Below are 27,644 nucleotides of genomic sequence, written 5' to 3' on the forward strand. Positions count from 1 at the left end.
AAAATAAGGTCTGGTTTGCCTGCAGGAGACAGGAAGTAACTCTGACGAGACGTCTGCTTTGCCTTGATCGCCCCCTGCTGGTTGCTATATGAAAAACACTTTCTCTTCAGGCTTCTCTGGCATCCATGTGTGACAGATTAATTATACTGAAATTACACAAAAATCCAATTAAACCTCAATAGATGTATTAGATCAAGTGATGAACTAATAACTTGTTCAATGTTGTCACTAGACTGTTTTCATTTTCTTCTTCAAAATGAGAAAACAAAACAGGCTGAAATGAGCCATCGACTAAAAACAGCTTCAGAGTTTTTCCAACAAAAAAATCCAACATATTTTACAATTTTTTTGTTATTATTTTATGATTTAATCTCACATTGAAATTATACATCATCCTTAATATTTGCTCCTCTTTCTAATGGAGAAAATGGTTTTTGGATTTCAAATAAATTCAGTTTTTGCTCTTAATAATCTGTGATTCTTTTCATATTCAGCCCTATGAAAGTGTTTTCATTTAAGAAAAAACATAAAATCACTTAATGTAAAGTTTATTTTGTTCATTTCTGAATAATCACAATCCAAAAACATCACATTTGTCAGACTTTCTTATCACACATTATAAATTGTGTTTCTTTACCATCAGTTTAGTTTAGTTTTACCCCAAGAAACACTTCAGTTGGTTCAAACCATTTGTTTTTTGATGATTTCCAGCCTCTTTTATGTTTTCAGGATCAAACCAGTTTGTACAAATGTGGAAAAAATATCTAATCTTAACAAATTTGCAAAATATGGAGGAGTTGATTTTGACCATTATGTAACTTTGCAAGTTTTTTGTTTTGATTTCAATAATTATTAGAACAAAGACACAGATTTACCATGAAGCATATGAAAAATGCAGTAAAGGTCGCCTGTGAAAATAGAACTTATTGTTCAATAATTAACACATTTTCTTAAAATTTAGGAGTGAAGACCAAGAAAAGCACGTTTACTCTAAAATACTGATGAATCTGAGAGTCATTTTGTAAAGGAGTGATTAAATAAGGATTTGAATAATGATAAAGTATAATAATGTGCCTGAAATTCATTGCATCTTATGTCATCTTGTGAGTTTTCTTCTGGAATGATGCAGAAGTACATGAGATACCCCCTGAGATCTTCACAAGACTATTAAACGATGTACGGACCCATGCAGAGATCAATCCGGACTAACAAGGCTTCGGTTTGTTGTTTGTTGGATTCCCAGCTAGGAATGACTCTCCAGTGCAGAGTGTCGGTCTGAAGGTGTGAATGAAGGCGGATCATCCTGCGGGCCGTTGACAGATGGTGACCCTCGCTGCTGAAAATTACACAGTAGGAGGCTGCTCTGCGGGTTTCCTGCTAGTGTCACACTTTGTGATTATATCTGCACATCATCCAGCATCCAGATCTCCAGTCAGCTGCAGACACACAGTCCATGATGGAGAAAACTGGTTTACACAAAAATCTTTAATGAATCAGCTTAAAGAGTTTAAAGTTTGGAACTGACGCTGTTTGGTGCTGCCGAGTGTGTCTTCATACGGAGCACCATGGAGATAGAAGTTGTGATCTGTGTGTTTCTGAAAACGATGGAAAATCAGAAGGTCCAACCTTGCCTCTGTCCCCTGTTATGGTCAGCAATATCCCTGCAGGACAATGCAGCTCCTGTTTCAGCTGAACTGGGTCCAGCGCTCGGTTTATCATCATAGTCCACAAGACGATAAAATAAGCACTCTTACAAAACCTGAAGAAATGTTGGAGGTAATATCCTCTACAGAGACATCAGCAGGAGCTCACAGATATCCTGTAAAGCTTCAGCTGTCATAAGTCCATAGAGTGACGCCCCCTGCAGGCCAGAGAGGCTCAATGCTGTGGACACCCCTGCTGTTCAAAGCTCCACCTTTAAAGAGCAGCATCCTTCAAGCTGCAGGCTGCAGCACCAACTGAACTCTGGATTCAGTACGAGGAGCATCACCGACAACAAAGTTATCTCTCTTAGGATAATTTCTATCAAGACATTTTCCGTTGAGCTGTAACAAACTGTGTCCCAAACAAATGCATTGTAGTTTCTCGTTTAAAACATCACTGATTACACAAAACAACTGAATCGGAAATGAATAAGCAAACATCAGCATTACAACGTAAAACAAAAGTGTGCGGGTTTCTGAAGACATATCCTTTTGTTTAGATCAGTAAATCTACATTGTAACATGAAATACGTCCATCCTATGCCTAGGTTCACAAAGCTTTTTTTTGTAAAAAATAAATAAAATAAAATAAAAAACAGAAAATTTTGAAATTTGTTTTTCTTGACCCATAATTTGTTTTGTTTTTTTGTAGCTTTTTTTTTATCCGAATTGTAATCATTGTCACACATTAGGGTTGTAACTAAAATTTCAAGCTCGATACCAATACTAAGAAAAATACCCAATGCCATTTTTGATTCCACTGCAACATTTTTTAAGGCAAAGGGTTATTTCTGGTTAAGAGCAAAGCGGTAATTAATTAAAGTATGACAAACTTAACTCTCACTTTCTTAATAAGTGCAGTTAAGCAGGGGACACGCTGTGGAGGACCGAAACTCCACAGCGTGAGAGAATTGAACAAAAGCAGAAATAAATAAATGGCCCAGTGAATAAACCAATGCATGTAATAGGCACCAATTAATTTAGAAAATGAGAAATAATTTATAGTCATTGAAAGTCTTTGTATAAAACATCCCATTCATTTACTTTACCATGTTTTGTAACTGAATTGACCTTCACAATTTTTTCTTTTTATTTCCGACATATTATTTAAGTATTTGATTATTTAAAAAAAAATACTTTTTTCCCCTTGGATTTTCTTATCTTCTTTTTTCCCTCAAACCTTTTTTATTTCCATATATTCTTTTCACATTTTTCTGTTTCCTTTTTTACTTTCTCATTAATGAGTCATTTTTGCCTCATTATTCAAATAAAGTGGTCCGTCCTCCATTGGATCAGCATCTCTACTATTGGTCAATCAGAAGGAAGAAAATAATTTCTGATTTCAAAAGGAAGAAGCTTCACTGAGCAGCAAAAAACTTTACAGGTCTCTGTGAATTCATGTGTCCAGAGGTAATTTCAGTTTCTAAAGCCTAACAAACTATTTTTGTATGCAAGTTAAGCTTACTAAAGCCAGTATATATTTTTAAACATAGACATTTTGATAAGATTTGCGTCATAGTCAATTTATTGCTTTCCACCTATTCCAGGTCAGGACACAGAGACAACGGGTCCAGGAGGAAAAGTCAGATATCCCAAGTTCTTCCCAGGTCAGAAAGGATCACCTCAGCTGATTATTTGTGCAGTACAAGAGCAGTAGCTCAACTCTAAGCTCATCTTCATATATTTGATACCAGACACCCTATAGCAGGGGTGCTCAAAGTATGGCCCCCGACTACAATACATAATAATACAAATTTGGATCACAAGCACACCTGATTAAGAAAGGCATACGCTTTTTTCTAAATTATTAATTAGAGCTAAATTATTACTGGCAAATTGAAACTGTCTTACAAAAGGGATATGTTAACAACATAAAGTATGTATCTTTTATTAGCCGATGATGAGCTGACCCAGTCTTGGATAAGTGGAAGACTATGGATGAAATTAAGGTGTTTTTTTTTTTCTTTGGTTTTTTATTCCACCGTGAGCTTGTATTAACCTTATGTGACCTCAGGTACGGTCTCTGGGACAGCATGCCCAGGCTACACTTATATGTGTGTCCCTTTCGTTAATTTTTCAGATTAAAATCGTAATTTAATATGCTACAACCGAACCCTGGTTCCGTCAATCTCGGTCTACGCTGATAAATTAACACAAATGCTGTTGTTTGTTCCTTATTTTGTCCCTAAGAGTGTAGAGAGAAAATTTGACGCAAAGCAATATATATCCATCAAAACATCGTAGCTAAATAAATCCAAGACACAACGGACATTTCTGTCAAACATTGAATAACGGGAAGAACCGAAACTTAGTTTGTATCGTTGTTGATTTTTATATGGAGAGCGTTGAAGTCGGTATTTTAGTGTTTAATCGTAGTTTTATTTAGAGCTGAAGCCAGAGATACCATGTGGGTGCTAATAAACTCGGATTAATCATATAATTGATGACCTTATGCTTTAAGAACAAAGAAATGTAGTTTTTTAACGGACTTCCGGAAGAACAGTCGTCAGAGAAAACAAAAAAACAACAACCGGAAGTAGTAGTAGTCGGCTTTCTACGTACTTTTAGTGGGCTGGGGTAAGTTACGCTGTTCACACGCTATTCTCTAACTGACATACGCACAGATGTGACGTTTCCCCCTACGAATCAACAGGTCATACGCCAGCAGCGTTGGGGCTCCTGTTTGTGTGAGAGGACATTTAAATGGCCACAGCGTGAAGTCGCGCAGCTCCGTAATAACGCGTTTATTCAGGCAAACAGCCCCACCACCAGCACATCGGCCGTCTCCCGGCTCCGTCTCTCCGCGTCTGAACCGCTAGGTTTGTCCGCAGAGCGTTGAAAGATGAGCGACGAAGAGGACTTAATGCAGAAAGCCCGAACCAGGTTCGATGATCTATGCCGAGCCTTGAACATGGACGAAGAGGCGAGTTCCGAGGCATGGAGGAGCTACGAGAGCATGAGCAGGAACTTCACTCTGGAGGTAGGCACTATCAGACAGGGGGAAAAGAACCTTTTTCGGCCCGCAGACAGTAGCAGAACACCAGCAGAGCGCCAGCACGCCAGCAGGGGCTGTCAGTGGGGCTGTCACTGCGTCCGCCATGTTGTGAGTGGCACGTCCGGTGACAAGTGTGCTGGAACCTGTTGTTTTCACGACCGAGAAGGCCCTAAAGTTTATGTTCAAGAAGTTTAGATACTTTATTTATTGTAACCAGTAATGGTTATATTTAAGACAAAAATAATGTATATTTTTCCATTAAAATAAATCAGTTCAGCGAATACGAAATACAGCGTTCTTAAAATGCTTTTAAACTGACCGCAATTTACCTCTGAAACTGTTATGTACAAATCTTAATAACAGTAACGTGTCCTCTTTATTATTATTATTACTACAAATAATAATGGTACATAATTAAATATATACCGTAATAGCTCCTTGACAAATTGAGTTACATCAACATTTAATTTCCCTTTGGGATAAAGAAAGTATTTTTGAATGAAATTGAATTGAAACTAATGACACATTAGGATTAGTATGCTGACAGGAATTATGGGCCCGCAAACAAAAAATCTAAATCATCCCAAAACATGGTATACAACTTTCTTTTTGGGGAATTGTCCTGACATTTCCCCCCTTCACAGCGCTCCTGACCCTATAACTCCAAATGTATAATGTTTGATACAAATATTTCTGAGACCTATTCCTCTTCAACCAAGTCAGTTTCTGAACATGCAATTTACAACATACAAATGAATATATTTTTACTCACCCTATATGAAAATGCGGAAAACACGAGGAAAATGTATTTTTTGGTCTATAATTTTAGTATAAATTACAATGCAAAGAAAATTTATAAGCCTGAAGTTTATTTATTTATCTTTTTAAAGCAACCAAAATGGATGTTCTTATTTAAAAGTGTGAGGTTTCCTCACAATTACCTGTATCAGGCTTTAAAGGGTCGATTTAATTAAAAACATGCCCTCAGTTGGTGTTTCCCCTCCGCTAGTTTTGTATGAAATATTTTATTTATATTTTTTGATTATTCACCAACTGATTTGTAAAATCTTGGCAACAGAACTGGCGTGCTGTCTTTTTTGTTAGCTTGTTTGTTCCCACAATAATGTTCCTGTCAATATGAGGCCAATGTGAGACAATCTGGAGCTCATATGGGTTCTACTCTGCAGTTTTTCTGTGGGCTGCGTCGCAAGTTTGGATCTGAAAGATTGGGTTTGTGTCTGAAGAATCTGATTCACGGGGCTCGGGTAGAGGAGGACGTGAAGGAGATGTGTAAAGCACCTAAATGACCTGAACCCATCTTCTAAAATCAGCTTTAAGCAGAAACTGGACCTGTTCTGGAGACTGACACGCTTGTAAAAGCTTTAGAAGATCAGACTAGCTCAGGTCTACATTTGAAACCCGCATGCAAGACTTGATCATCTGGAAGGAAAGAATCAGGGAAGCTTGTAAAAAGTAAAAGCACCATAGTTTGATTTTATGGAGATTAATGATCAGTTGGATCAGGCCAGCTTCAATTCTTTTTACATTTAAACCACGTTCAGATTAAAAACCGGTCCACTTAGACGTGTTGGTTTGGCTGTCGTAGCCAGGAGTCAGGTACATTTTATTTGTTCAAACCTAACAAAAACCCTGCCCACACTTCTCCTTTAGTAGAGTTATTAACACAGATGATAATAAGTTAATCAATGTCTGCTTTCTTGGTGCAGGGCAGCGAGCTGCACTGGTTGGCCTGTGCTCTGTACGTGGCCTGCAGGTCTTCGGTGCCGACGGTGGGGAAGGGAACCGCTGAGGGGAACTACGTCTCTTTGACCAGGATCCTGCGCTCCTCGGAAATGAGGTTTGGTTTGTCTGTGTGGGTTTGGTGTCTGACAAATAAACGGGAGCAGCTGGAATCTGATCAGAGCGATTCCCCCCCCCCCACCCCAGCCTGATCGAGTTCTTCAGCAAGCTGAAGAAGTGGCAGGATATGGCCAACCTGCCGCAGGACTTCCGTCAGAGTACGGACAAGCTGGAGCGGAACTTCACCGTGTCGGCCGTCATCTTCAAGAAGTACGTCCCCATCTTCAAATCCATCTTCAAGGCGCCGTCAGAGGAGCCGCCTCGGGTTCACCGCAGCCGGAAACAGAGGTGAGACCCTGTGACCTCTCCTCTGTTACGGTCACCGCATCTTCAGAGTTAGCTGGAGAACTTTAGCCTCGCCTTCCTTCTCCTTTATGACATAAGATGCAACATATATAAAAATGTGCAACTCAGTCAGGAATAGTGGGCTATGATTTTTGATGGTGATGCGTCTGTTTTTGTGTATTATAATAATAGGATTTGGGGAAAAGGAGTGGGAAGTCCCAGCCATTCTTTCCACCAGAAACACCCGTTTAAAGTTAACATGGCTCACAGGCGGCTAAACTTGCTATCACTTAAAGCTTAAACACGAGTTTAAGATTAAGTTTAAGTTTAAAGATTTTTGTTGAGCTTTTCCCACCCAAGTTTGTGACTCTGTGAAATATTCTGAACTGTTTTTTATTTAGACAAAGTTTTTATCCCCACTTTATTCATCAAAACGTAGATATTTTGGTTTATGTGCACTAAGTTGGTCTCCCACTGCAATACATATATAGATGTTTTTATATAGTGTCAAAAACAAGTTAAAACAATTAAAATTGTGTCATACAACAAAGGAGAGTCAGTAGAAGGCAGCGTTCTCCTAAAAGCCTGTTTAAAAAGGAAGGTCTTCGACTGCTTTTTAAAGCAATCAACAGTGTATAGACAGCGTAAGGAGAAGAAAAGGACTTAGTTTTCTGCCAAATCAGCCCAGAGAGCACACGCCCAAACTCGAATTAACCCCCATTAAATCTCAGCTCTGGATTTTTCTTAACTTGAAACTGAATGTTTCCTTCAACCTGTCATGTAAAACAACACAGCTGCAGCGAAACCCATTGACCGAACTGCTCCATTGCCATAAAAAGTGTCCTCACCCCAAACATAAAGACATGTAAAATGGTGAAAGCATTTTCATTTCTCAGTTTGATTCAGAACAGGCCCACATTTAAACTTCAAGCCACTTGCTAAGCTGTTTAAGGTTAGGTGAGTGATGAAGCAATGATGGCAAAAGTTTGTTTAAACTATGATTTTCCTAAATTTATTCAATCTCAGTATTGCTGATTAAGAATCTTTGATTGTAACTAATTAAATAAACACTGCAGTGTTTGTATTATGATTACTGTGTAACAAACATGTTTTTCCTCCAAAAGTCACGCTCAGGCTTTTAAGACTGGTTCCAGGTTGGCATTTATTTGTCGTATGTTTCTGTTTAACAGACGCCATCCGTGCACTGTGAGCGAAGTCTTCAACTTCTGTTGGGTGCTTTTTGTCCACGCTAAAGGTAAATAAAGTCTTGTTTTATCTGTGGGTTTGGAAATGTGCGTCACAGAGACAGTCTGAGCTTTTTCAGTGAAGTTGTAGCATTGAAACTAAAACCTGGACTTGGAAACTGCCTCCCGACTTCTCCTCAGACGAGTCAGAGCGCGTCCATTGAGCCTTGGCAGCGTTTCTGTGATGGTCAGCCGTGCCAACTGAGCCTGCAGGCATTATTTTCCCTCATGTTTGGTCGTGTTCTTTCTTGTTTCCTGCTCAGGGAACTTCCCCATGATAAGCGACGATCTGGTGAACTCATACCACTTGCTGCTGTGTGCCTTCGACCTCGTCCTCACCAATGCGCTGCTGTGCAATGCCAGGAAAGACCTCCTCAACCCCGACTTTAAAGGTAAAGGACAAAGCTTCCCTGAAGCGTGATATTAAGTGCTTCAGCTGCACTGGTCCAAACACTGATGACATAGTGTGTTGTGGCCTGCACAGTCAGACGATTCCAACTTTCTTTCCATGGCAGCCACAGGGCGAGTCCTTAATAAACGGATTTAATTTGGGATTAAAAAAAAAGAAGAAACTTTGGCTAAAGTCTCTGTGAAATCAGAGTCATCTCAGCAGGCGATAATCTAGTCCATTTCTATAGCTGTTATGAATACTGCTGGAGAACTCGGTATTGAGCCGGACACAGAGCTTCGCTTTTTAAAAGTTTATTGCAGAATAACTGTTTTGGCCTACCTGTCTCTGGAACTTTCCAGCACCTTCCTCCTCCTGCCCAGCTCTGACTCCACTCTCCATAATCACCTGCACCTGTCTGCTTGTAATCATCCTGGACTGTTTCCACCCGGCAACTCGCCTAGATAAACCCTCCTCGGTCAGTTCTTCCCCACCGGATCGTCATCAGTCTTCACCTAAACCCAGTGGTGTCAAAAGTACACACATTTGTTACTTAAGTAGAAGTATAGATACTGCAGTTTAAAAACACTCTGGTAAAAGTTGAAGTATCAACTTGACCTTTTTACTCAAGTAAAAGTGAAAAAGTATGTGCTCCAAAAACTACTTAAAGTATAAAAGTATAAAGTAACCTTTAAAAAAATGCCACTATATGAATTGAAAGCTTAATTTAAACACTGATTAGTTCTACATGTGGCCCAAGACACAACATAATCATTAACCCATTAGTCTAAGACAAAGTCACTCAAGGAGCATGTTCTCTCTCAAACTTTATTGGAGTTCAATTCCAAACAGAGGTAGTATTCAAGTCTGCAGAACTGCCAGAACATAAATGTGTGAGTTCCATCAAATACCTAAGGTAAACTATACCCTTTGGTGCAAAAACATTCTATGTGAGTGAGTGAGTGAGTGAGTGAGTGAGTGAGTGAGTGAGTGAAGAAAGAGAGATAAAAAGAGAATAGCTATAGAATAGCTAACCAATGAGTGTTTGTGTTATATGACTCATACAATTACACTAGTTCTCACTAGGTGTGGATGGCGCCAATGATCTGCATTGGATGGCGCACATTACGTGAAATAAATATTTATAAATATTAAACTGAAGCCAAGAGTAACGAGTAACGTTTGTTTTAAAAATGTAAGGAATAGAAAGTACAGATACTTGTGTGAAAATGTAATGAGTAGAAGTCAGAAGTAGAAAGAAAAATAAGTAATGGAGTAAAGTATAGATACCTAAAAAGTGTACTTAAGTAGAGTAACGAAGTATTTGTACTTCGTTACTTGACACCTCTGCCTAAACCTCGTCAGCCAGTCAGAGATTATCCCACGTCTGCCTGCCTGATTTTCCCACGTCTGCCGCCCCGTATGTCCAAAGAACTCTCTCTGCTGAGCTGCTGGTTGTCGGCGCAGCACCCGCAGCTCTCCAGCTCCTGCGCTCTACGTCCACTTGGTAAAAGACTCTGGTTTCCTCCCTCCACAAACCATCCAGCCTACAATAAACTCTCAGAACTAAGCTCCGTGTGTGTGGTGTGTGTTCGGTTCATCTCGACAAATCACGACAGAATGTGAATAACGGCAGACGAGGCAGCAGCAGTAATGGGCAGAAGACCAGAGCATGCAGGTGGGATGAATGGCAGAACCAAACTGACCGGGGGGTTGCAGACAGTGGCAGACCAGAATCAACCAGGAAGATCAGGAGCTGAGCAGAACAGATGGTGCAGACCAAGGAAACACCAGAACGGGCAGAGCAAGCAGCTGGAACTCACGAGGAACGAGGCAGACTTCCAGCAGCACGCTGACACCGGAAGCACACATCAGTGAGGGCTGAACACGAGCAAAGAGAAAGGGAGTCCAGCAGGCTGAGCAAAGAGGAGCTGGTAGAAACCCAACAGCAGTCCACCTGAGGCAAGACGAGTGGATGAAAGAGGCAGGTATATGTAGGCGTGTGAACAGGTGAGCAGAGTTGACTCTAATTAGTGCAGCAGGTGGAGCTGATCAAGAGCAGAGTGGAGGGCTGAGGAGTGGACAGAGCTGATGGGATGGTGGCTGAGAGGTCACAGGGCTGATTCAAGAAAAGTCTGGAAAAGTCCAAAATAAACAAAAACCTAAACCATAGCAAATTTCAGCAGCAAGGCTTCACATCATGAAAACATAAGAACATCATAGACACATGAAAACGGTCACTGGTTGTGAAAACATCAATACTCATCAGACATGTTGGTCAGTGTTCCTGTTAGTATGACTGAAAGCAACTCTGATGTTTCAGTCCTGATTAAATGAACTTAGTGTTTTGGTGGATTTCCACTTATCTGGAAGTTTGTTCCAGATAAGACACTGCTTCTCTGTGTCTGGTTCTGGTTCTGGTTCTGCAGAGTAGACCAGAACCAGAAGACTTGAGTGGTCTGGAGCGTTGATACAGGAACAACAGGTCTATAATGTATTCAGTGCTTTTAAAACTAACAGAATTGTTTTAAAGTCTATTCTCTGAGCAACAGGGATCCAGTGTCAGAACTTTAGAACCGGGTCCATGTTCTCTACGTTCTTATTTGTGAGAACACAAGCAGCAGCGTTCTGGATCAGCTGCAGCTGTCTGATCCACTTTTTAGGCAGACTTGTGAAAACACTGTTGCAGTAATCAATGCGACTAAAGATAAATGCATGGATGAGTTTCTCTTAATCCTGGAAATGTTCTTCAGATGGCAGAACGCTGACTTTGTGACGGTTTTTATGTTTCCTTGAAGGTTCAGGTCTTAGTCCATCACTACACCCAGGAGTTGTATTAACTGGTAGCTGGTATAATGCTTATTATTCCAGCTACCATAAAAATGTAAAAAATAAAATTGGATTTACAATCCAATTTTATTTTTTTGCAAATTATATATTATAAGTATCCAACATGACTTAAAGAAAACCTCAACCGTCATTTAATGTAAGAATTATACTTCAGAGGACTAAATATTCTAATGTTATTACTGACTATACCACTGTATCATAAGCGTACACTGGTAACGATGCATTAGGAGAGGAATCATTCAAACTAAAAAGAAGCGGGCCAAGGAATTAACCTTGAGGCAAGCCTGTGTTAATTAAAAAAATATTCTCATAATTTACAGCAATGCAATGTTCATTGTTAGGTGAATAAACCACAAGAAACGTATCCCAGGAAAATCAAGATGTGATGCTTTCATAAGAGGTACATTATGCTTTTGTGGCTAAAATTACTTTAATTTGTCTAAATGTATAAAACAAATCTAAATCTCTTTCAGTTTTTTAAATTAAAGTTGGTCAGTTAAGACTCTAAAAATTTTAATTTTCTTTAATTTGTTAAATGAATGGGTTTGCAGACGTGGACACAGGCTCATTTGAAATGCATCTGGAAGGTCCGTCCAAACATTTAGCTGATTTGTGTGATTGGGTTAATATGAGTATTTGGCCATTTTCAGACTAAAACCATTATTGGGCTCAGAGTTCAGAATGTTTTGCTCTCTGAGTTGTGAAATACGACCTTGAGGGCTCATAGACCTAAGTCTGCGCTCCGTTAAAGGAAGTCTGCTCAAACGTTCTTTGTTTAATTTAACGTGTAAATAAATCAAAAGTGAAAGGATTCCAGCCGACCAGCTCGCAGAAAAGCGCGCAGCGTCCTCTATCAGCTTCGCCCTCACTTCCCGTTTACTCCTGTGTTTCCTGGAGTCTGCAGACCCACCCCTGTCTCTGGACCCAGAGCCTATTGTGTGTCTGAACCGTCAGCGTGGAAACGACTCCATCCTCTGCAGCTAAACGGTCTCACCCTGTCAGGCCTACGGCGCTCTGTGACGACAAAACTGACCAACGTGTTGAGCTTTTTCTTGGTTGGAACTGTTTGTTCCAACTGGAAAAAATTATCCCAGGCAGACATCCAAATGTGTTTTGAAATGTTTTATGAGCTTTAACATTAACCAGCTTTGAAACTATGCCATCTGTGGAATTTTTTTTTTTTTTTTTGAGATTCAGCTGAAGAAATGAGAGCAATTGTTGTCTTTGTGACAGGCTACTGGTAGCAAATAGCTTGAAGCTCTTTGCTAAGGTGTCTTTTCAAAAAAGTAAAAAACAAAGCAACTGGACTTGTTTTTCGTAGTTGAAGACGTTTCGCTTGCTCTCCCGGAAGCTTTCTCAATTCAAAAAGTCTGGAGTAATGTGGAGTAACAAGCTTTATACTACTGCCAAACAAAGGCCTTGTAATGGCTTAGATAACATGCAAATTCAATCGAAACAGGTCCACTCCTTAATAATGGGTGGTCGTTAAAGCCATTAAGCCAGCAGATTGGACCAAAACTGGTCCACTCCTCTGTAACGAGGAGTCGTTAGGGTCGTTATTGGCTTGTTGTTAGGGTTGTTATTGGCTTGTAAAGCTTGTTACTCCACATTACTCCAGACTTTTTGAATTGAGAAAGCTTCCTGGAGAGGAAGCGAAACGTCTTCAACTACGGAAAACAAGTCCAGTTGCTTTGCTTTTTTTTACTTTTTTTAGAATGACCATGACCTGGATGACTGAGAATCTTCACCAGCATAAGGTTTCTTTTCAGTGTCGACCCAATACTGCCTCATCCCTGAAGTGTTTTCTGTCTGAATAACGTTGCTTTGTTGGTGACTTGGAAACTTTTGTCATGCGCTGGTCGTTTGGGTCACCTCTAAACTCCCTCCATCTCCTGCATCCTTCAGGTCTCCCAGAGGACTTCAACAATAAGGACTACAGACCGTCTGCAGGTCCGTTCTGTTTCATCCAGCAGCTGTGTGAGCTGCATGAGGGCCTGGTGTTAGAGGCTAAAGGAGTCAAAGAGCATTTTTGGAAACCCTTTATCAGGAAGCTTTTCCACAAGCGGGTAGGTCCCACCTCCATTTACGCCCCGCTCAAGGTGTTTCTGTCTGATTAGATATTCTTCTGCTTTCCCTTAGAAAGTGTTTAACAAGATTTCATGAAAACTTCCTGTAACAATAATCTTTGTGACGATTGTTTGTGAATGTGCTTTGATCCGCTGAACTTCAACCATGAAATGTATCCTTGATTGAAAATGCTAAAGCAGAACAACTTTATTTAATGCATAACTATTATAGGTATCGTTAAGGATTTATCGACACTACTACCCTAAAGATACATGTTATCGATCCAGCATTTGATCGGTACCATTATCGATAATTATGTTTTTATTCAAACAAATGGGAAAAAAACATTTAGAACAAAATCAAAGTACAAAATTTAAATATTTTTTATTGGAATAGAGCAATAAAACATTATGTAAATAATATATTTTTAATGTATTTTTATATGTAAACAAAAGGCTAAAACACTGTATCATGAATAAAAAGTATGTTGTAGGAGAGAGAAATATCAACATTGACAAGACAGAAAATTATTAAAAACACTCTAAATATGCTCAAAACAAAAAAAGTATAACTCTATAAAATAAGTAATTAATAATATTTTACATGAATCCAAACTACATTTAAATTTTTTTTATTTATATTATCAATTTTAACCAAAAGATAGCCATTCTGATACCAGGTTTCAGTATCAGAGTTACACAAATATGCTGCCAAAAAGATAATTATACACTTACATATACACTTAAATGTGGAATTACTCTGGGTAAACTCAGAATACTTTACTTTTACCCTGCTGGTATTCAGTTTTCACTCTTGATGAGAGGCCCAGAATCCACGTTGCTTGAAGTTTCCACCGTCAGTGATGATTTGGGGTACCATGTCCTCTGCTGGTGTCGCTCTCCTGGTTTCATAAACGTCAACAGAGACATCAATCAGGACATTTCTCCTGACAAACGTTATGGAGATGCTGATTTCATTTTCCAGCAGGACTTGGTACCGACTCACACTGCCAAAGTTACCAGAAGCTGGTGCAATGATCATGGTGGTACAGCGATCGGTTGTCCAGCAAACTGGCCTGACCTGAACCCCACAGAGAATCTGTGGCGTATTGTCAACACAAACATCAGAACCAACAATGCAGAAGTCCTGCAGGGCACTATGAGAACCACCTGAGCTTCCTGAGCACCTCAGTAGAACCACAGGCTGATCTCCTCCATGCCACGCCGCATTGATGCAGTAATGCAAAAGAAGCCCCGACCCAGTATTGAGAACATACACTCTACAGGACATGAATGTAGAGTATTTTCAAGGAGACCCACATTTCTGTGTCAAAAATGATTCTTTATTGGTCTTATTTCGTTTTCTAATTTTCTGACAAACTGAGCTTTGTTTTTTTTATTATCTTTAATCAAGAATCTTAAAAAAATGAATGAATGCAATGTTTTTTTACATTTTGAATTACGTTGCTGAAATAAATGAACTGTTTAGTGATGTTCTAACTGAAAAAGCTTGATATATGGCATGATTTTTTATTTTTATTTTTTTAAGATGTGCCTCTAAGATCATGGAAATCCTCCTGTTGTCTGCACGGAAATTCGTGTGAATCTGAAATTCGTTTTTCTTAATTCCTCCACAGATTCTCAGAGGAAAAGAAGACAGCCTGACTGGTTTTTTGGATCCCATGAACTTTGGAGACAGTTTGTGAGTGTCGTCACCCAGCAGTCACGGCACTGAGCGTTAATCAGACGCCTAACGATGTGTTCTCACCAATCCCCCCCCTCAGCCTGTCGCTCAGCCGCCTCTATGAGGAACACGTCTTGGCCACAGGGAGTCTGGATGAGAGGATCTTCACTGGAGAGGGGGCAAATGAGAATATTGGGACCCCCGGGCCCTACCTTTGTGAAGGGATGGAGAACCAGGACGGCGCCACCTACAGGCTGAGCACAAACCTCACAGTGAGACGCACCTCCGGCTCGTTCTGTCGCCTCTTTTCGTCTCTTGTAAACATAACAAACACGCCATCTCTGTCCACGCCAGGCCTCCGCTCTGAAGGTCTCCACTCCTCTGACGGGGAGGAAGTACATCCAGGAGGTCCGGCTGTCGTCTCCGCTCTCCTCCGCGATGAAGAGCGTGGGGCGTCTTCACACTCTGCTCTCAGGGACCAAACACGGGCCGAGCGCCAAGCTGACCGAAACGCTGAGGTGTGTTTTGAAGAGACCTGCATGGCGTTCAAAACAAATCCAACAAATCCTGCTTTATGTGCGGTGACCATGTTTCCTCAGTGGAATGCCACCATTCTGTAAAACTGCATTTAAACATATGCAGGTATGATGAGAGTAAGTAAAACTGATTTAGCAGCAATAACTCTCAGTAGGGGTTTTCTGTTCAACTTAACACTGCAAAAACAGAACCAAAAATAAGTAATATTTTCTTGAAAGTTGTGTATTTGTCCTTGATTTGAGCAGGTAAATAAGATTATCTGCCAATGGGTGTCATTGAGTCATTTTACCCTTAAAATAAGATAATTAGATGTGCTGCACTTGAAATAAGTTGCCTTTCCCCCACGATCAGGGACCTCCTGGTTGTGTCTGGTGCTGCAGTGTTCTTATTGGGTAAAACACCTTTAAATCTAGAGGCTGAGCACATAAAAGACAACCTCCTGATAATATAATATGCAAAAAACGGCACCAAACGTTATTAACGCCACCGCACGTACTAGGCCAATAACTTTTTTGTTTTATTTCTAGCAGTAATTATTACTTCAGTTTGTATTTTATTATGCTGCTCATAAAGCAATGTCTACACTGTGTTAGGTCATTGGCTGATCTTTAATAAATGTTTTAACCAGTGTATCAGACTCATTTTGAATTGATCTGACATTAGGTTGGTACAACGTTAAGTAGCTTCTGATGTAGTTAAGCTACTTTTAACACATTTGTGTAACTTAGCTTGCTATATTTCTATAGGTGGTAGCTTTTGTGTAGTGAAGCTTAATTTATTGTTGAGTAACTGATAGCTTAGCTCACTACACTGGACAAGTAGCTTGCCCAACACTGCTCGCCTGGAGGAGGATTAGGGAGGGGAGTTAGGATCTCGAGTAAGTCATCAAAACTTTTACCACGGTAAATATCTCCGTACTACAGGGTAGCTCCTCCCAGTCTGTCCACACTTTGCTTAGGGCGTCAAAACACTCTGCACAAGCGTACCAGGTTGAGGCCTTTTTGACGCTCACGTCGCGTTGGATCTGAAGGCAGCACTAAGCTCTTTTAAAAGCTAGATTCTGTTCTTGCGTTGACGACTTGAATCCCGATATTTCTTGTTTACTATGTGTGTTTAACTGAATCTCTGATGTAATCACAAAAAAAAAAACCTTAGGGGCTGTGCCAGAGACCCAAGTGATGCTATTAGCCAGCGCCTGAGGGAGATGTTTGACGTCTACTCGCAGCATTATGAAGGCAGTGGAGCTGAAAGCAAAGTGATGGAGAAAGGTGCCGACACAGTTTCTCATCAGTCCACAACCGCTCTGCCGTCGCCATCAGCCCGCGTCTGTACTAATAAAGCTTCTCCTGACAGAGTTGGCTGTGAAGTACTTCCGCCTGGCAGAGGCGCTCTACTACAGGATCCTGGAGTCCATCATAGAGAGAGAGAAGATGATCCTGGGAGATGCTGACCTGTCTGTGAGTACAGCGCTTACCTGACCATCGCTCCAGGTTTTAGACAGACTGACAGCAGATTTGAGGCCCTAAACTTACAGCATGCCCTAAAACAAAGATAATTCATTGTATAGAATAAAGTCCAGTGAGGGGTTTGTAGCCTGACAGTGGCTTGTTTTAACTAAACTGTAAAATGACAAGTGAGTATTGTGCATATTTCTTAACACATCCTTCATTTGTTGTATTTTACTTGTTCTACTGTTCAAATTGGTTTAAATTATACTTCCTCAGACTTTCTCATTGATTATTAGTGGGTGTTTGGGAAGGGGGGGGTCATTTTTTTAATTTCCCACTGGCTTTTCTGGTAGTTGCACCTGTTAAAAATAGGAATATCCAGTTCTTTGTTGTTTAAAAGCGAATAATCATATCAAACAGTGGCTTTAACAGTATGACTGGAAAAGCGCTGCATACGTTTATTCCATTTAATATTTTACCATTTAACTGTGTGTGCTGCAGTGTATTCTGGAGCAGGACGTCTTTCACCGCTCTCTGCTGGCCTGCTGCCTGGAGATCGTCACTTTCTCATACCGGCCTCCAGGAGACTTCCCCAATGTGATTAAGATCTTCCAACTTCCTGCTTATCATTTCTACAAGGTACCAACATGTTAAACAGATCAAGAACAATTGTTAAAAGTTAAGGACAAATGCTAAAAACTAAAAGCTTAGATAGATGCCCATAGATAACCTGAAAGCTGAACTTTATCTGAAATCTACATTTAGATTATTTTACATAAGGTAGCTCATGTGGAATCTGACTTATTTAATCATCATTTACCGATTACCCGAACGTACCTAAACTCTAGGGTTACCAATTGTTCCGTATTAGCCGGGATGTATCGTATTTTGAGACAAATCGAAGCGTTCAGTACGGGACACTCTTCATTCCGTAATTTCACTTCAGCCTGCAATTTTCATAAAAACTAGATGATACTCCCTGCCTTACTTACCTAGACCTAAATTAAGCTGTCACGTCGAAGTAAAAAGCTCAATGCAGCCGATGGATTACACTTAAAACTAAACTCTGACTTCAGCTTACATTAGCACAACCTTAAGATAAACTGAATGTATTTTATCTTACAATGCGTTTGCTAAAATCTGATATTAGCATATGTTAGCATATCATAGGTAAAACCTGTTCTTTTGTATGTTAGCATGCCTTAGCTAAAATCTGGTGTTAGCATCAGTAGAGGCTGGTGATTACAGCACAACAGTAAACTCTACTTAAATTACTTTATCCGATTTTGTTTCTCCAGCGAAAACCTTGTAAAAATTATTATTTTGCAGATAAATGACTGAATGTTTTTTCACTGCACCATTTCTCTCCTGTCTTGTCGCTGTTGTTGTCTGACTCTCTTTGTTTCCATTTGAACGCTTGAGTGACATTTATACCAGCTTAGCTGCCCAAGGTGTGACTTTGATGGACAAGTATTATGAACTGATCTGATTGGGTGAAGACTGACACAAAAAGCTGATTGGCCATGGGTGCAGAGAGCTGCACCCCGAGGAGAATCTTTAAGTAACCAATTAGAGAGCAGTATGAAGTCACATGGAAGCCAAAAGTTTTAAAGCATGCATATAAACTCATCTGTCCGGTGTCCCACAAAACTAACCCGTAATAAACCCAAAACTGAATGGGAGCGCTGAAATCAAAAGTCAGACCTATTTTATGAGAAAACAGATGTGATAAATAATTTCTATTTCATGATTTATGTTTACTGTCTAAAAACTATTTCTGCAATTTTGATTTGGGTGGAGGCAAGAGCTATCGCTGGTTAACATATATTAGCATAAACTGGATAAAACTTGAACATATTTTATCTAAGCCTGAATCTGCTCAAATCTTATGTTGGCATATATTAGCACAACTTTGATAAAAATCTGAATTTATTTAATCTTAGACTTAGCGTGCCCTAGCTAGAATCTGACGTTAGCATATATTAGTATAACTTAGATATGTTAGCATTTAGCTTATATTAGCTCAGCCTTGATTAAACCTGAACCGGTTTAGTCTCAGCATGCCTTAGCTAAAACCTGACATTAATCTTAGCATAACGTAGCTAAGACCTGAAGCTATTTTATCTAAGCTTAACGTATCTTAATGTAGTTTTGTCTTGAGTTAATTTTATCCCATCTTTTTTTCTTCCCTTATTTTAGCTTATCATAAGTTTAGTCGTTTTAGTTAACTTAAAATTACAAAACAAAGAAAATATTCTTTCATTCTCTACCTGATAGAAAGCTGTTGTTTTGTGGAAAGGTTTAAGCTAGATCAAAAACAAATCAACACGCTGAACTTTATACATCACTTGTCTTTTTACACCGGCCTTTCTGGGCATGTGCAGGTGATTGAAGTGATGGTGCGCTCAGAGCAAGGCCTGTTTCGGGAGGTGGTGAAGCACCTGAACCAGGTGGAAGAGCAGGTTTTGGAGAGTCTGGCTTGGACAAGCGACTCCCCGGTGTGGCAGAGCCTCCGTTCAGCCAAAGTACCTTCATGTCAGGAGGTCAGTAGACAGTAATGCAGAAACGTCAGCTGCTCGTCATCTTTTACTGGACAGACGGGTGACTCTTCCATGGCGTTTCAGGTGATGCCTCCCCAGTATCTGGAACAAAACGAGGAGGCCAACACAGGGAGCGTTCCCCTCACACCTGTCAAGTCTGGAGCAGATCTACGAACCAACAGCGTCGTCAAAGGTGACAGTTTCTGTCGTTTTCTGTTCTCCTCACTAGGGATGGGAATCGAAAACCGGTTCCTGTTCAGAACCGGTTCTGTGTTTTCCAATTCTGTGGCACCGTTTGGCAGCTCGCTAAACGATTCTCTTTTCGATTTCGTCGTGCCGCGGCTCTTAGCAGCACAACGTTTAATACGCAAGTTACGCACACGGCGTTCAGTAAACATGCGTGCGTAACTTGCGCACGACGTGACCAGGCTTTAAAGCAAAACAAAAAAATGCTGCCCCATCGGGGGAAGCGGTCAAAAGTTTGGTTTCATTTTAAGGAAGAGAAAGATGGCAACGAGGCGCTTTGCAATCATTGCAAAATGGCATTTACATCCGCGGGAGGAAATACATCCAACAGGCAGAAACACCTGCGCATACTTACATTTTAACGAATCCTGTGTTTTTGATTCTTACCGGACAGAAGCTAAAGTTACGACCAGCATGGAAGGCAGCTCTGGTGGCAAGTAGCTAGTTTTACATCACTGGCTGGTTCCTAGTAAATCATTTGCCATTTCTGGAAATAAACCAGTTTCCTACCTCTCTTTGGGGTTATTAAGGGAGTGTGCCTTTATCGTTAATCCAGCCCTTCATTGGTAGCATGTTTACTTCGAACTACTGGTAGCTGGAATTCTTACATGATTCTAGCTATTGCAATGGATGTAAGGAAACATGCTACGAAGTTGCTCCACAGTTCAGGGAGCGAGAGAAAGGTGATGCTCGTTTATTTAAATCAGGTGGAAACGAGTATATTTTCCAAAATTGTGCAGTAATGCTTTTTTATTAAACGGATGCCTTCTCTGTTAGATTTAGATGACTGAGGTTAACTAAAGGGAGATTAATAAGCAACTGTCGCAACAAACTTACATTTTCTTGTATTCTAGGCAACTCATCTACTGTATTCAAGTTTGTTCTTATATTCCTTTTTTTATTTAAAAAAATATAAATGTTACTCTGGTTGCACATTTGCTATGGACATCTTGACCTTGTTAGTTTGTAAGGTCGTGTGATAGTTAAGTAAACAAAGTTGATGTTCATCATCAAACTGTTTGTTCTCCTTTTTTCCCCAAATTGGAATCGAAAAGAGAATCGAAAAGGAATCGAATCGTTTCACAGAATCGATAAGGGAATCGGAATCGTTAAAATCTTTTCAATTCCCAACCCTACTCCTCTCAGAGTCTGTTCACATAAACCAATTAGGCAGAGCCAGAGCGGTTTTTGGAAAGCTGCTCTTTCTGGACTTCCATCCATGGAGGTGATCAGGACCTACGTGTGTAAACTAAGCGGCCCCTCGCCCTCCTACAGGTGTGTCCCCCTCCCCCACAAGCCTGCAGGACAGATACAGCTCCCCTCCCACTGGAGGCTTTCGTCGCCGCCTGTTTGTTGACCCGGTGGAAGGCGAGAGCGGCGTCACCGGCACACCACAGACCCCCATGCAAAAGACGGGTCAGACAAGCATGGTCACCACCATCCCAGCAGGACAGACCGTGTTCACGGTGACCACCAACAGCGGGCAGACGATGACCATACCTTTGCACGGTGAGGAACCGAGAACACTGACTTTACCTGTGACAGGTGAGAAGTACCTGAGCACTGACTTTGGACGTCTTTGCAGGGATAGCCAATGAGAGCGGGAGCATCACTCTCATCCCTGTGCAGATGAGTGGAGCCACGCTGCAGCCGATCTCCGCGCAGACTCTCACCGCCACCCTTGCCATCCAGTCGCCCGTCGCCAAACCAGCCGCCAAACCAGCCAGCAGCTCGCTGCGGAAAGGCTCTCTGTCTCTGTTCTTCAGGAAGGTGAGTCTCCCCTGTCTGGACGCTAGGGCTGAACAATTAATTGCATTTTCAATATAATCGTGATTTAAAATAACGCAATTTCCAAATTGCAGAGGTCAGCAATTTTTGGCTATGTAACAATTAGGGAATTAGACACGTCCATTAGGTGTCAGTAAAATGTTTAAAGTGGGTTTGCCTCCCCATGGACGGGAAGACAGTTGCAGCAGTGAGATAATCAAATTTTATTACTTGTTTTAGAGTTTGTATAATCATACAAAGCATTAAGTTCTGGTCAATCAGTTTAATAAATAGACTTGCTTGTTGGTTGCACTTTATCTTCAACAAGGATTGATGTCCAATTAAATTAAAATCTGTTCTCTTGAATAATATTCTGATCAATAGAAACATTAAAAGTTCATATTTAAAATAGTCCTTGTTTACAAACATCTTTATTTAGACGCCATTTTTGTTGCTTGTGGTTAATGCGGAGAAAAGTCAAAATTGCAATTTTGGTTGAAATATATCGTAGGCAGAACACAATCATTACTACTCCGAGTTTAGATGCTGTGGGTCTTTTAGCAACTAATCCACACGGCGAGGAAACAAATTGATTTGTTGTTTGTATATGTTTAAAAAGACATGATAAATTAAACTGGAAAAAAAATCGCATTAAATCACAATATTAAGAAAAAAAATTGCAATTAGATTATTTTACAAAATCGTTCAGCCCTACTGCACGCGCTCACCCGTTACCGCCTCCCGACTGAGTCGCCTGTTCTTCTCGCTCAGGTGTATCACATGGCCAGCGTTCGCCTCAGGGACCTCTGTGCCAAACTGGACATCTCGTCAGAACTGAGGAGGAGAATCTGGACGTGTTTCGAATACTCCGTGGTTCACTGCACCGACATGATGAAGGACCGGCACCTGGACCAGCTGCTCATGTGTGCTGTGTATGTCATCGCAAAGGTGCGCATTTAAAAGCTGTCACACGTGGAGGCAGGACGTTCGGTTACAGATTAGGGGATTAATAGATTATAGGAAAACAAAATCTAATGTCCTGAACAGATTTAAGGTGAACTTTATGATGATAATTAGCGTCTAAATGAAATTAATCCAATTTATTCAAATCTGCATCAGCGGCTGTTTCCTTATTTGGAAAGTGTTTATATGTAACAATATTTCTAGTATGAGTGTTTATATCTATATTATGCAGTTTTATAGAAAAAAATGTTGATACTGTTGCAGGAACTCATTTTTGTCCTGCATGCAGATGTGCACGGATGACAGATGGTCATTCTGCACAGATTAGTGTTGATGTAGTGTAGAGCTCCGCAGGGAAACGGCTGGATAGAAGAAACTGGAAACGATTGCATTTTTTATAATAGTGTGCTGTCTGGCAATGTAGCAATAAGAATTGTTGTCTCAATGCCAAAAAGAGCACAACAGATTTTACTTTCACAAGCGGAGCCTTACCGCATTCGCCATAGTGCTCCGCTTGATTTATACATGCAAGAAACTTTATTATAATTTATGGAGAGAATATTTCATGTTATATGGACACTGAAACAAGAAGGTAGAAGAAGAAGAGGAAAAATAAAGGAGGAAAGGTGAAAGAGAAAGGGGAGAGAACGATACACGGTCCTCAGTCTGCTACTTCACCTGCAAAGAAAGATGTAAAAAGAACAGCAGAACCAGCCGATAAAGTATTAAAGATACAATCAAGTAACACCTTGATACCATCACTGAAGAATATACAGTATTATTTAAAACGACATGTATAAAGTAACAGCTAAAGATAATAATAGGGGTTTTCTGTATAGGAGTGAGTCTGTAATCACCTGTAGGTGTTTGTGAGAGTGCGTTTGTGTGTGTGAGGTTTTGTTTGTTTGTGTGTGTGAATTTTATTTTCTCATGCATATTTTACCTTCAGCAGACTGTGGCGGGGAATTTTTCAAGCACTTTTCTTTGTGCAAAAGTCTTAATCCAGCCCTTGCGGTTTACTTCCACGGTAACAAGTTTGTTTCCATCAGGTGACGAAGGAGGACAGGTCCTTCCAGAACATCATGAAGTGTTACCGCACCCAGCCTCAGGCTAGAAGCAACGTAAGGGTCATAATTCCCCATTCAGCTTGGTTTTTTAAGGCCAGACTCAGAAAATAACAACTTATCAGCGGCCGGAGCGACCTTTGCATGCATTGACTTCCACGTGTGTGTTTTAGGTGTACAGGAGCGTGCTGATCTCTGGGAGGAGCAGGCAAGCCTCCGTTACCGGCGACCCAAACAAACAGAGCTCTGCAGGCGACAGCAGCCAGGATCAAGGTAGGAAACAGACCAGTCTCTTGTGTTTTTTAAATTGACTTCATGTTGCAGTTTATCTCTAACTGAGATACAAAGTCCCTGCGCTGATCTGCTCTCATTAAATATTATTTATCGAACCCCCGTGTGTCAAAGTTAGTTCTGGCTTTTAATTTGCTGTAGACAGAAGACCGAAAAATATGGTTCACTTATTTCTAGTTCTTTGGGTTATAGACTGATTACTTTTCTTTTGATTGTATTGTTTTGATGCAAATATATGTTTGTTTTTTCGTATAAAATGTTTGCTTTCATTCTGTTTTGTGTTTTTGGTTTATTCCCATTAGTTTCTGATAGTATTCTCTCTTTTTTCATCTACTGTCTGCCCTCTTTCACACCAAAATGGTTACAATTGAATTTCTTTTTGGATTTTTTTTTTTTTTTTTATCCAAAATCTGGCTCTCTTGATTGACTAAAAAAATATATATATTATTTTAGTACCTATTCCTGCTGCCTTGATTTTATATATATAATTAAGTGCATCCTCAGCTCAATGTGAACCTGCAATCAGCTCTGATACACAGCTGAAAGAATGCTGTCTACATTTATTATTAATAATAATAATAATAATAATAATAATAATAATAATAATAATAATAATAATAATAATAATAATAATAATACATTTTATTTAAACGCCGCCTTTCTGGACACTCATAAACACACATCACTAGATAAAAACACAATGTCAAGAACATAATTGAAATAAAGACCGTTTTACCCTCTGATTCAACACTCAGGTTAAATTATGCTTCCTGTAGGTCTTTTTATTTACCTGTTTTATTTTTTAAATGTTTTATTTTTAGCAGATGACCATTCTGGCACCATAAAACCAACCTGAAGACCCTAACCTGTTGTCCCTCTGACTTTCTGCCAGCAGCTGCAGACATCAGTGCTCCTCCCATCCCCTCCAATAGCACCTTGTCGTCGCCTCAGCCCGGCAGCGCCCCCTCCATCCTCACCAGCAGAACCTCCTCCTCTGTGGGTGAGAGGGAGCGAGGAGATCTGATCCTCTTCTACAACAACGTCTACATCAAGCACATGAGAAACTTTGCTCTGAGATACTCGCCGAGCTCGCCGTCTACAGGGGTACGTGTGCACTCACGGGTTTACGCGAAGGGTTGGCCCTAACCGACGAAACCACCAAAACAAGCTCAAATCACCAGTTACTGTCAGAACTTTTTTTTTTTAGATAGATGCAAACAATTAGGAAGTTTTGCTAAGTGTTTGACATTAAAATGGTGCCTAAATGGGAGTTTTGCTAACAAAAGCAAGACTTTATCTTCGCTATATTCTAACAATCTGTCTGGATCATATCACATTTCTTCATGTATGAAAATCCTTCGATTAGCTAACTTAAAACAAAAATCGTAAAAATGTTACCAGATTTCTTGTCTCATCAGCGACAATTGTAGGATGTCGGTGTTTAAGGAAGGTAAGTTTATCTATATAGCACTTTTCAGTAATAAGAAGATTCAAAGTGAACAGAAAAACATTACAGACATAGAAAAAACAAAGGAATAAGCTCAGTAAATCCTTGACTAGACTTCTTTTATACATTAACAAACATACAAAACGACTTAATTGTTTCTAATAATAATAAGGACTAAGCTCAGTATATTCATGGGGATTTCTGATCTAAAGTAATTTTGTCCAACCTTTCCAAAGCTACCAATAGAATAACTTCTTTTGTTTCATTGTTTTACTTGAACGAGCTTCATCACTAAAAATTCAAAGCTTAATTGTTTTTATACATAAAGCTAAAGCTTGAGGTCTCTGGTTTGACCTTTCTGACAGTACAGCTAAAACAGGGGAAAAACAAAGGAATAAGCTAAGTGAATCCTTGGCTTACATTAACAGACATACAAAGAGACTTAATTGTTTCTATTAATAAGAAATAAAATAAGTATATTCTGTATAATATGATTGAATTTGACTTTGTAAAGTGCCTTGAGATGACATGTTTCATGAATTGGCGCTATATAAAAAAAAATTTAATTAAATTGAATTCTTGGGGATTAGATTGTGCTCATCTGGGGACTCCTGAGTCCATCTACAGAAACATGTCGGCCAATAGTTTCTACTGTGACACAGAGGTTGTCTTTTTTTGGTTTAATATCGTTTTAAATTCTTTTTCCGATTTTCATCTATTTACGTAAGAACTATTAAAATTTTTCATCCACTTAAAACATTTTTTTTTCCATAAACAAAACAATCCGATTGTTTTCTCAGAGTAATTTGTTTCCAGCGTTGGTCCATCTTCTTCTTGCTAAGTTCTGGAGATCTCTGACATGCTTGGTGGTTAAAGTTGATCCCAATCTGTTGGTTTCCGTTTCTCTGACCCCCTGCGGGTTCAGATCGGGACGATTTCCTGACCACAGGTCCAAAGTTTAAACTTTCCCATCTTTGAGCCGCTTTATCGTGACTTTAGCCTTGTGACACGATGCTCCACCATGTTGGAAAGTCCACTGATCATCATCAAGCCGCTCCTGGACAGTTAAAAAAAGTTAAAAAGATGATTTAGGTGGATGTTTGGATCTCACTCTACATACTTGGCAGAGTTCATGGACTGGATCAGGATGCTTCGCTGTTGGTACCGTAAATGTACCAAACGTACCAGTCCCCTTGCTTACATCCTGATACGGCAAATTTTCAGTCTGTCCTTCATGCGTTTCTTGGACAGAATGGCTTCTTTGTTGCCCTGTATTGCTCTCACATCTGTGCACTGTAGTGTAGCCCTAAATGGGCCTTCTTGGATGTCCTGAAGCCTTCTTCTCTGCAGCTGAATCTCTTAGCTCAGCTTGAAGTTCTTGATCATCCAGAAAAAGCAAAGTGATGATGGATGGACGCCCTTGATTGCAGGTATACCGTTGCATACGTTATACCAGAAGACACTAAGTCAATCTCGCTGCAGAGGTTACAAACCAACATGTGACAATGTACATCTCAACGGTCCTGATTCTGTGCCCTGACCCGTGGCTCACCTGTGCTGCTGCTAGCGCCTAATCTTAAAGTGACCGCGTTGCATGTTTGTCTGCAGGTGGAGACGCCCCCTCTGTGTCCGTACCCCACCTTGAGGACGGGCTCTCCTCGCCGGATGCTGCTGTCCAGCAAACACTCCATTTACATCTCGCCTCACACCGAAAGCCCCTCCCCCTCGCCGACCAACAGGGACCGGATGTCTTACTACATCTGCACCAGCCCACCCAATGTAAGACTCCGCAGAGACCCCCCCCCCCCCCCCCGGTGAAGTCACAAGATGCAGATCCACTGCTCTTTGATGTGTTTGACAGCTCCTCATTACATTTGGGTTCTTTATCTCACCTGTGTTTGTCCCGTTCCCCGTGTCCCCCGCAGCGCCTTCAGGAAATCAACAGCATGATCCGGACCGGCGAGACGCCCAGCAGGAAGCGCAGCATTCCCCTAGACGAGGAGGCGTCCCCTAAACGGGTTTGTCCCGACAACCAGACCACTCTGCTGCGCCGCCTGCAGGACATCGCCAATGACCGCAGCTCCTCCCACTGACATTGACACCACAGTGACACACAAAGAGAAACCAGGACCAGCTCAGTCACGTTGGGGGGTTTCATGTTTTTAACAACTCGGTTCCACTCCAGTCAGCTGCATTTGTTCTCCATGAGTGAGAAGAACGTGAGGACACACGTTTGAGAGCAGCAGTGGGAGTTTGAAGAAATTCA

The 27,644-nt window shown here is 40.5% G+C and overlaps 1 protein-coding gene across 2 annotated transcripts; it reads left to right on the plus strand.

The window, feature by feature from the left end:
* Positions 1 to 4,363: 4,363 nt before the first annotated feature.
* Positions 4,364 to 27,644, plus strand: rbl2 (retinoblastoma-like 2 (p130)). Of its 2 annotated transcripts, none has more exons than XM_012867621.3 (22): positions 4,364 to 4,683; positions 6,426 to 6,556; positions 6,646 to 6,846; positions 8,034 to 8,098; positions 8,351 to 8,479; positions 13,231 to 13,391; positions 15,029 to 15,093; positions 15,176 to 15,347; positions 15,430 to 15,593; positions 16,768 to 16,880; positions 16,966 to 17,069; positions 17,562 to 17,699; positions 19,445 to 19,603; positions 19,685 to 19,793; positions 21,122 to 21,355; positions 21,432 to 21,616; positions 22,385 to 22,561; positions 23,626 to 23,697; positions 23,814 to 23,913; positions 24,827 to 25,035; positions 26,987 to 27,157; positions 27,304 to 27,643. In XM_012867621.3, the coding sequence occupies exons 1-22, from the start codon at positions 4,546 to 4,548 to the stop codon at positions 27,469 to 27,471; spliced, it is 3,165 nt and encodes a 1,054-aa protein (XP_012723075.2). In that variant the 5' UTR covers positions 4,364 to 4,545; the 3' UTR covers positions 27,472 to 27,643. The 2 variants fall into 2 exon arrangements, with proteins under 2 accessions (XP_012723075.2, XP_012723074.2); XM_012867620.3 differs by having other exon boundaries at positions 4,546 to 4,683; positions 24,824 to 25,035; positions 27,304 to 27,644.

Source organism: Fundulus heteroclitus, chromosome 2 (genome assembly GCF_011125445.2).
Source record: "Fundulus heteroclitus isolate FHET01 chromosome 2, MU-UCD_Fhet_4.1, whole genome shotgun sequence".
In the NCBI taxonomy this organism is placed as follows: domain Eukaryota; kingdom Metazoa; phylum Chordata; class Actinopteri; order Cyprinodontiformes; family Fundulidae; genus Fundulus; species Fundulus heteroclitus.

Coding starts and splice junctions, on each gene's coding strand:
- rbl2 (XM_012867620.3), top strand. CDS start 4,546: ATGAGCGACGAAGAGGACTTAATGCAGAAAGCCCGAACCAGGTTCGAT. Junction 16,881..16,965: donor AAGCAAAGTGATGGAGAAAG/GTGCCGACACAG, acceptor TTCTCCTGACAG/AGTTGGCTGTGAAGTACTTC. Junction 19,794..21,121: donor AACCAACAGCGTCGTCAAAG/GTGACAGTTTCT, acceptor GCCCTCCTACAG/GTGTGTCCCCCTCCCCCACA.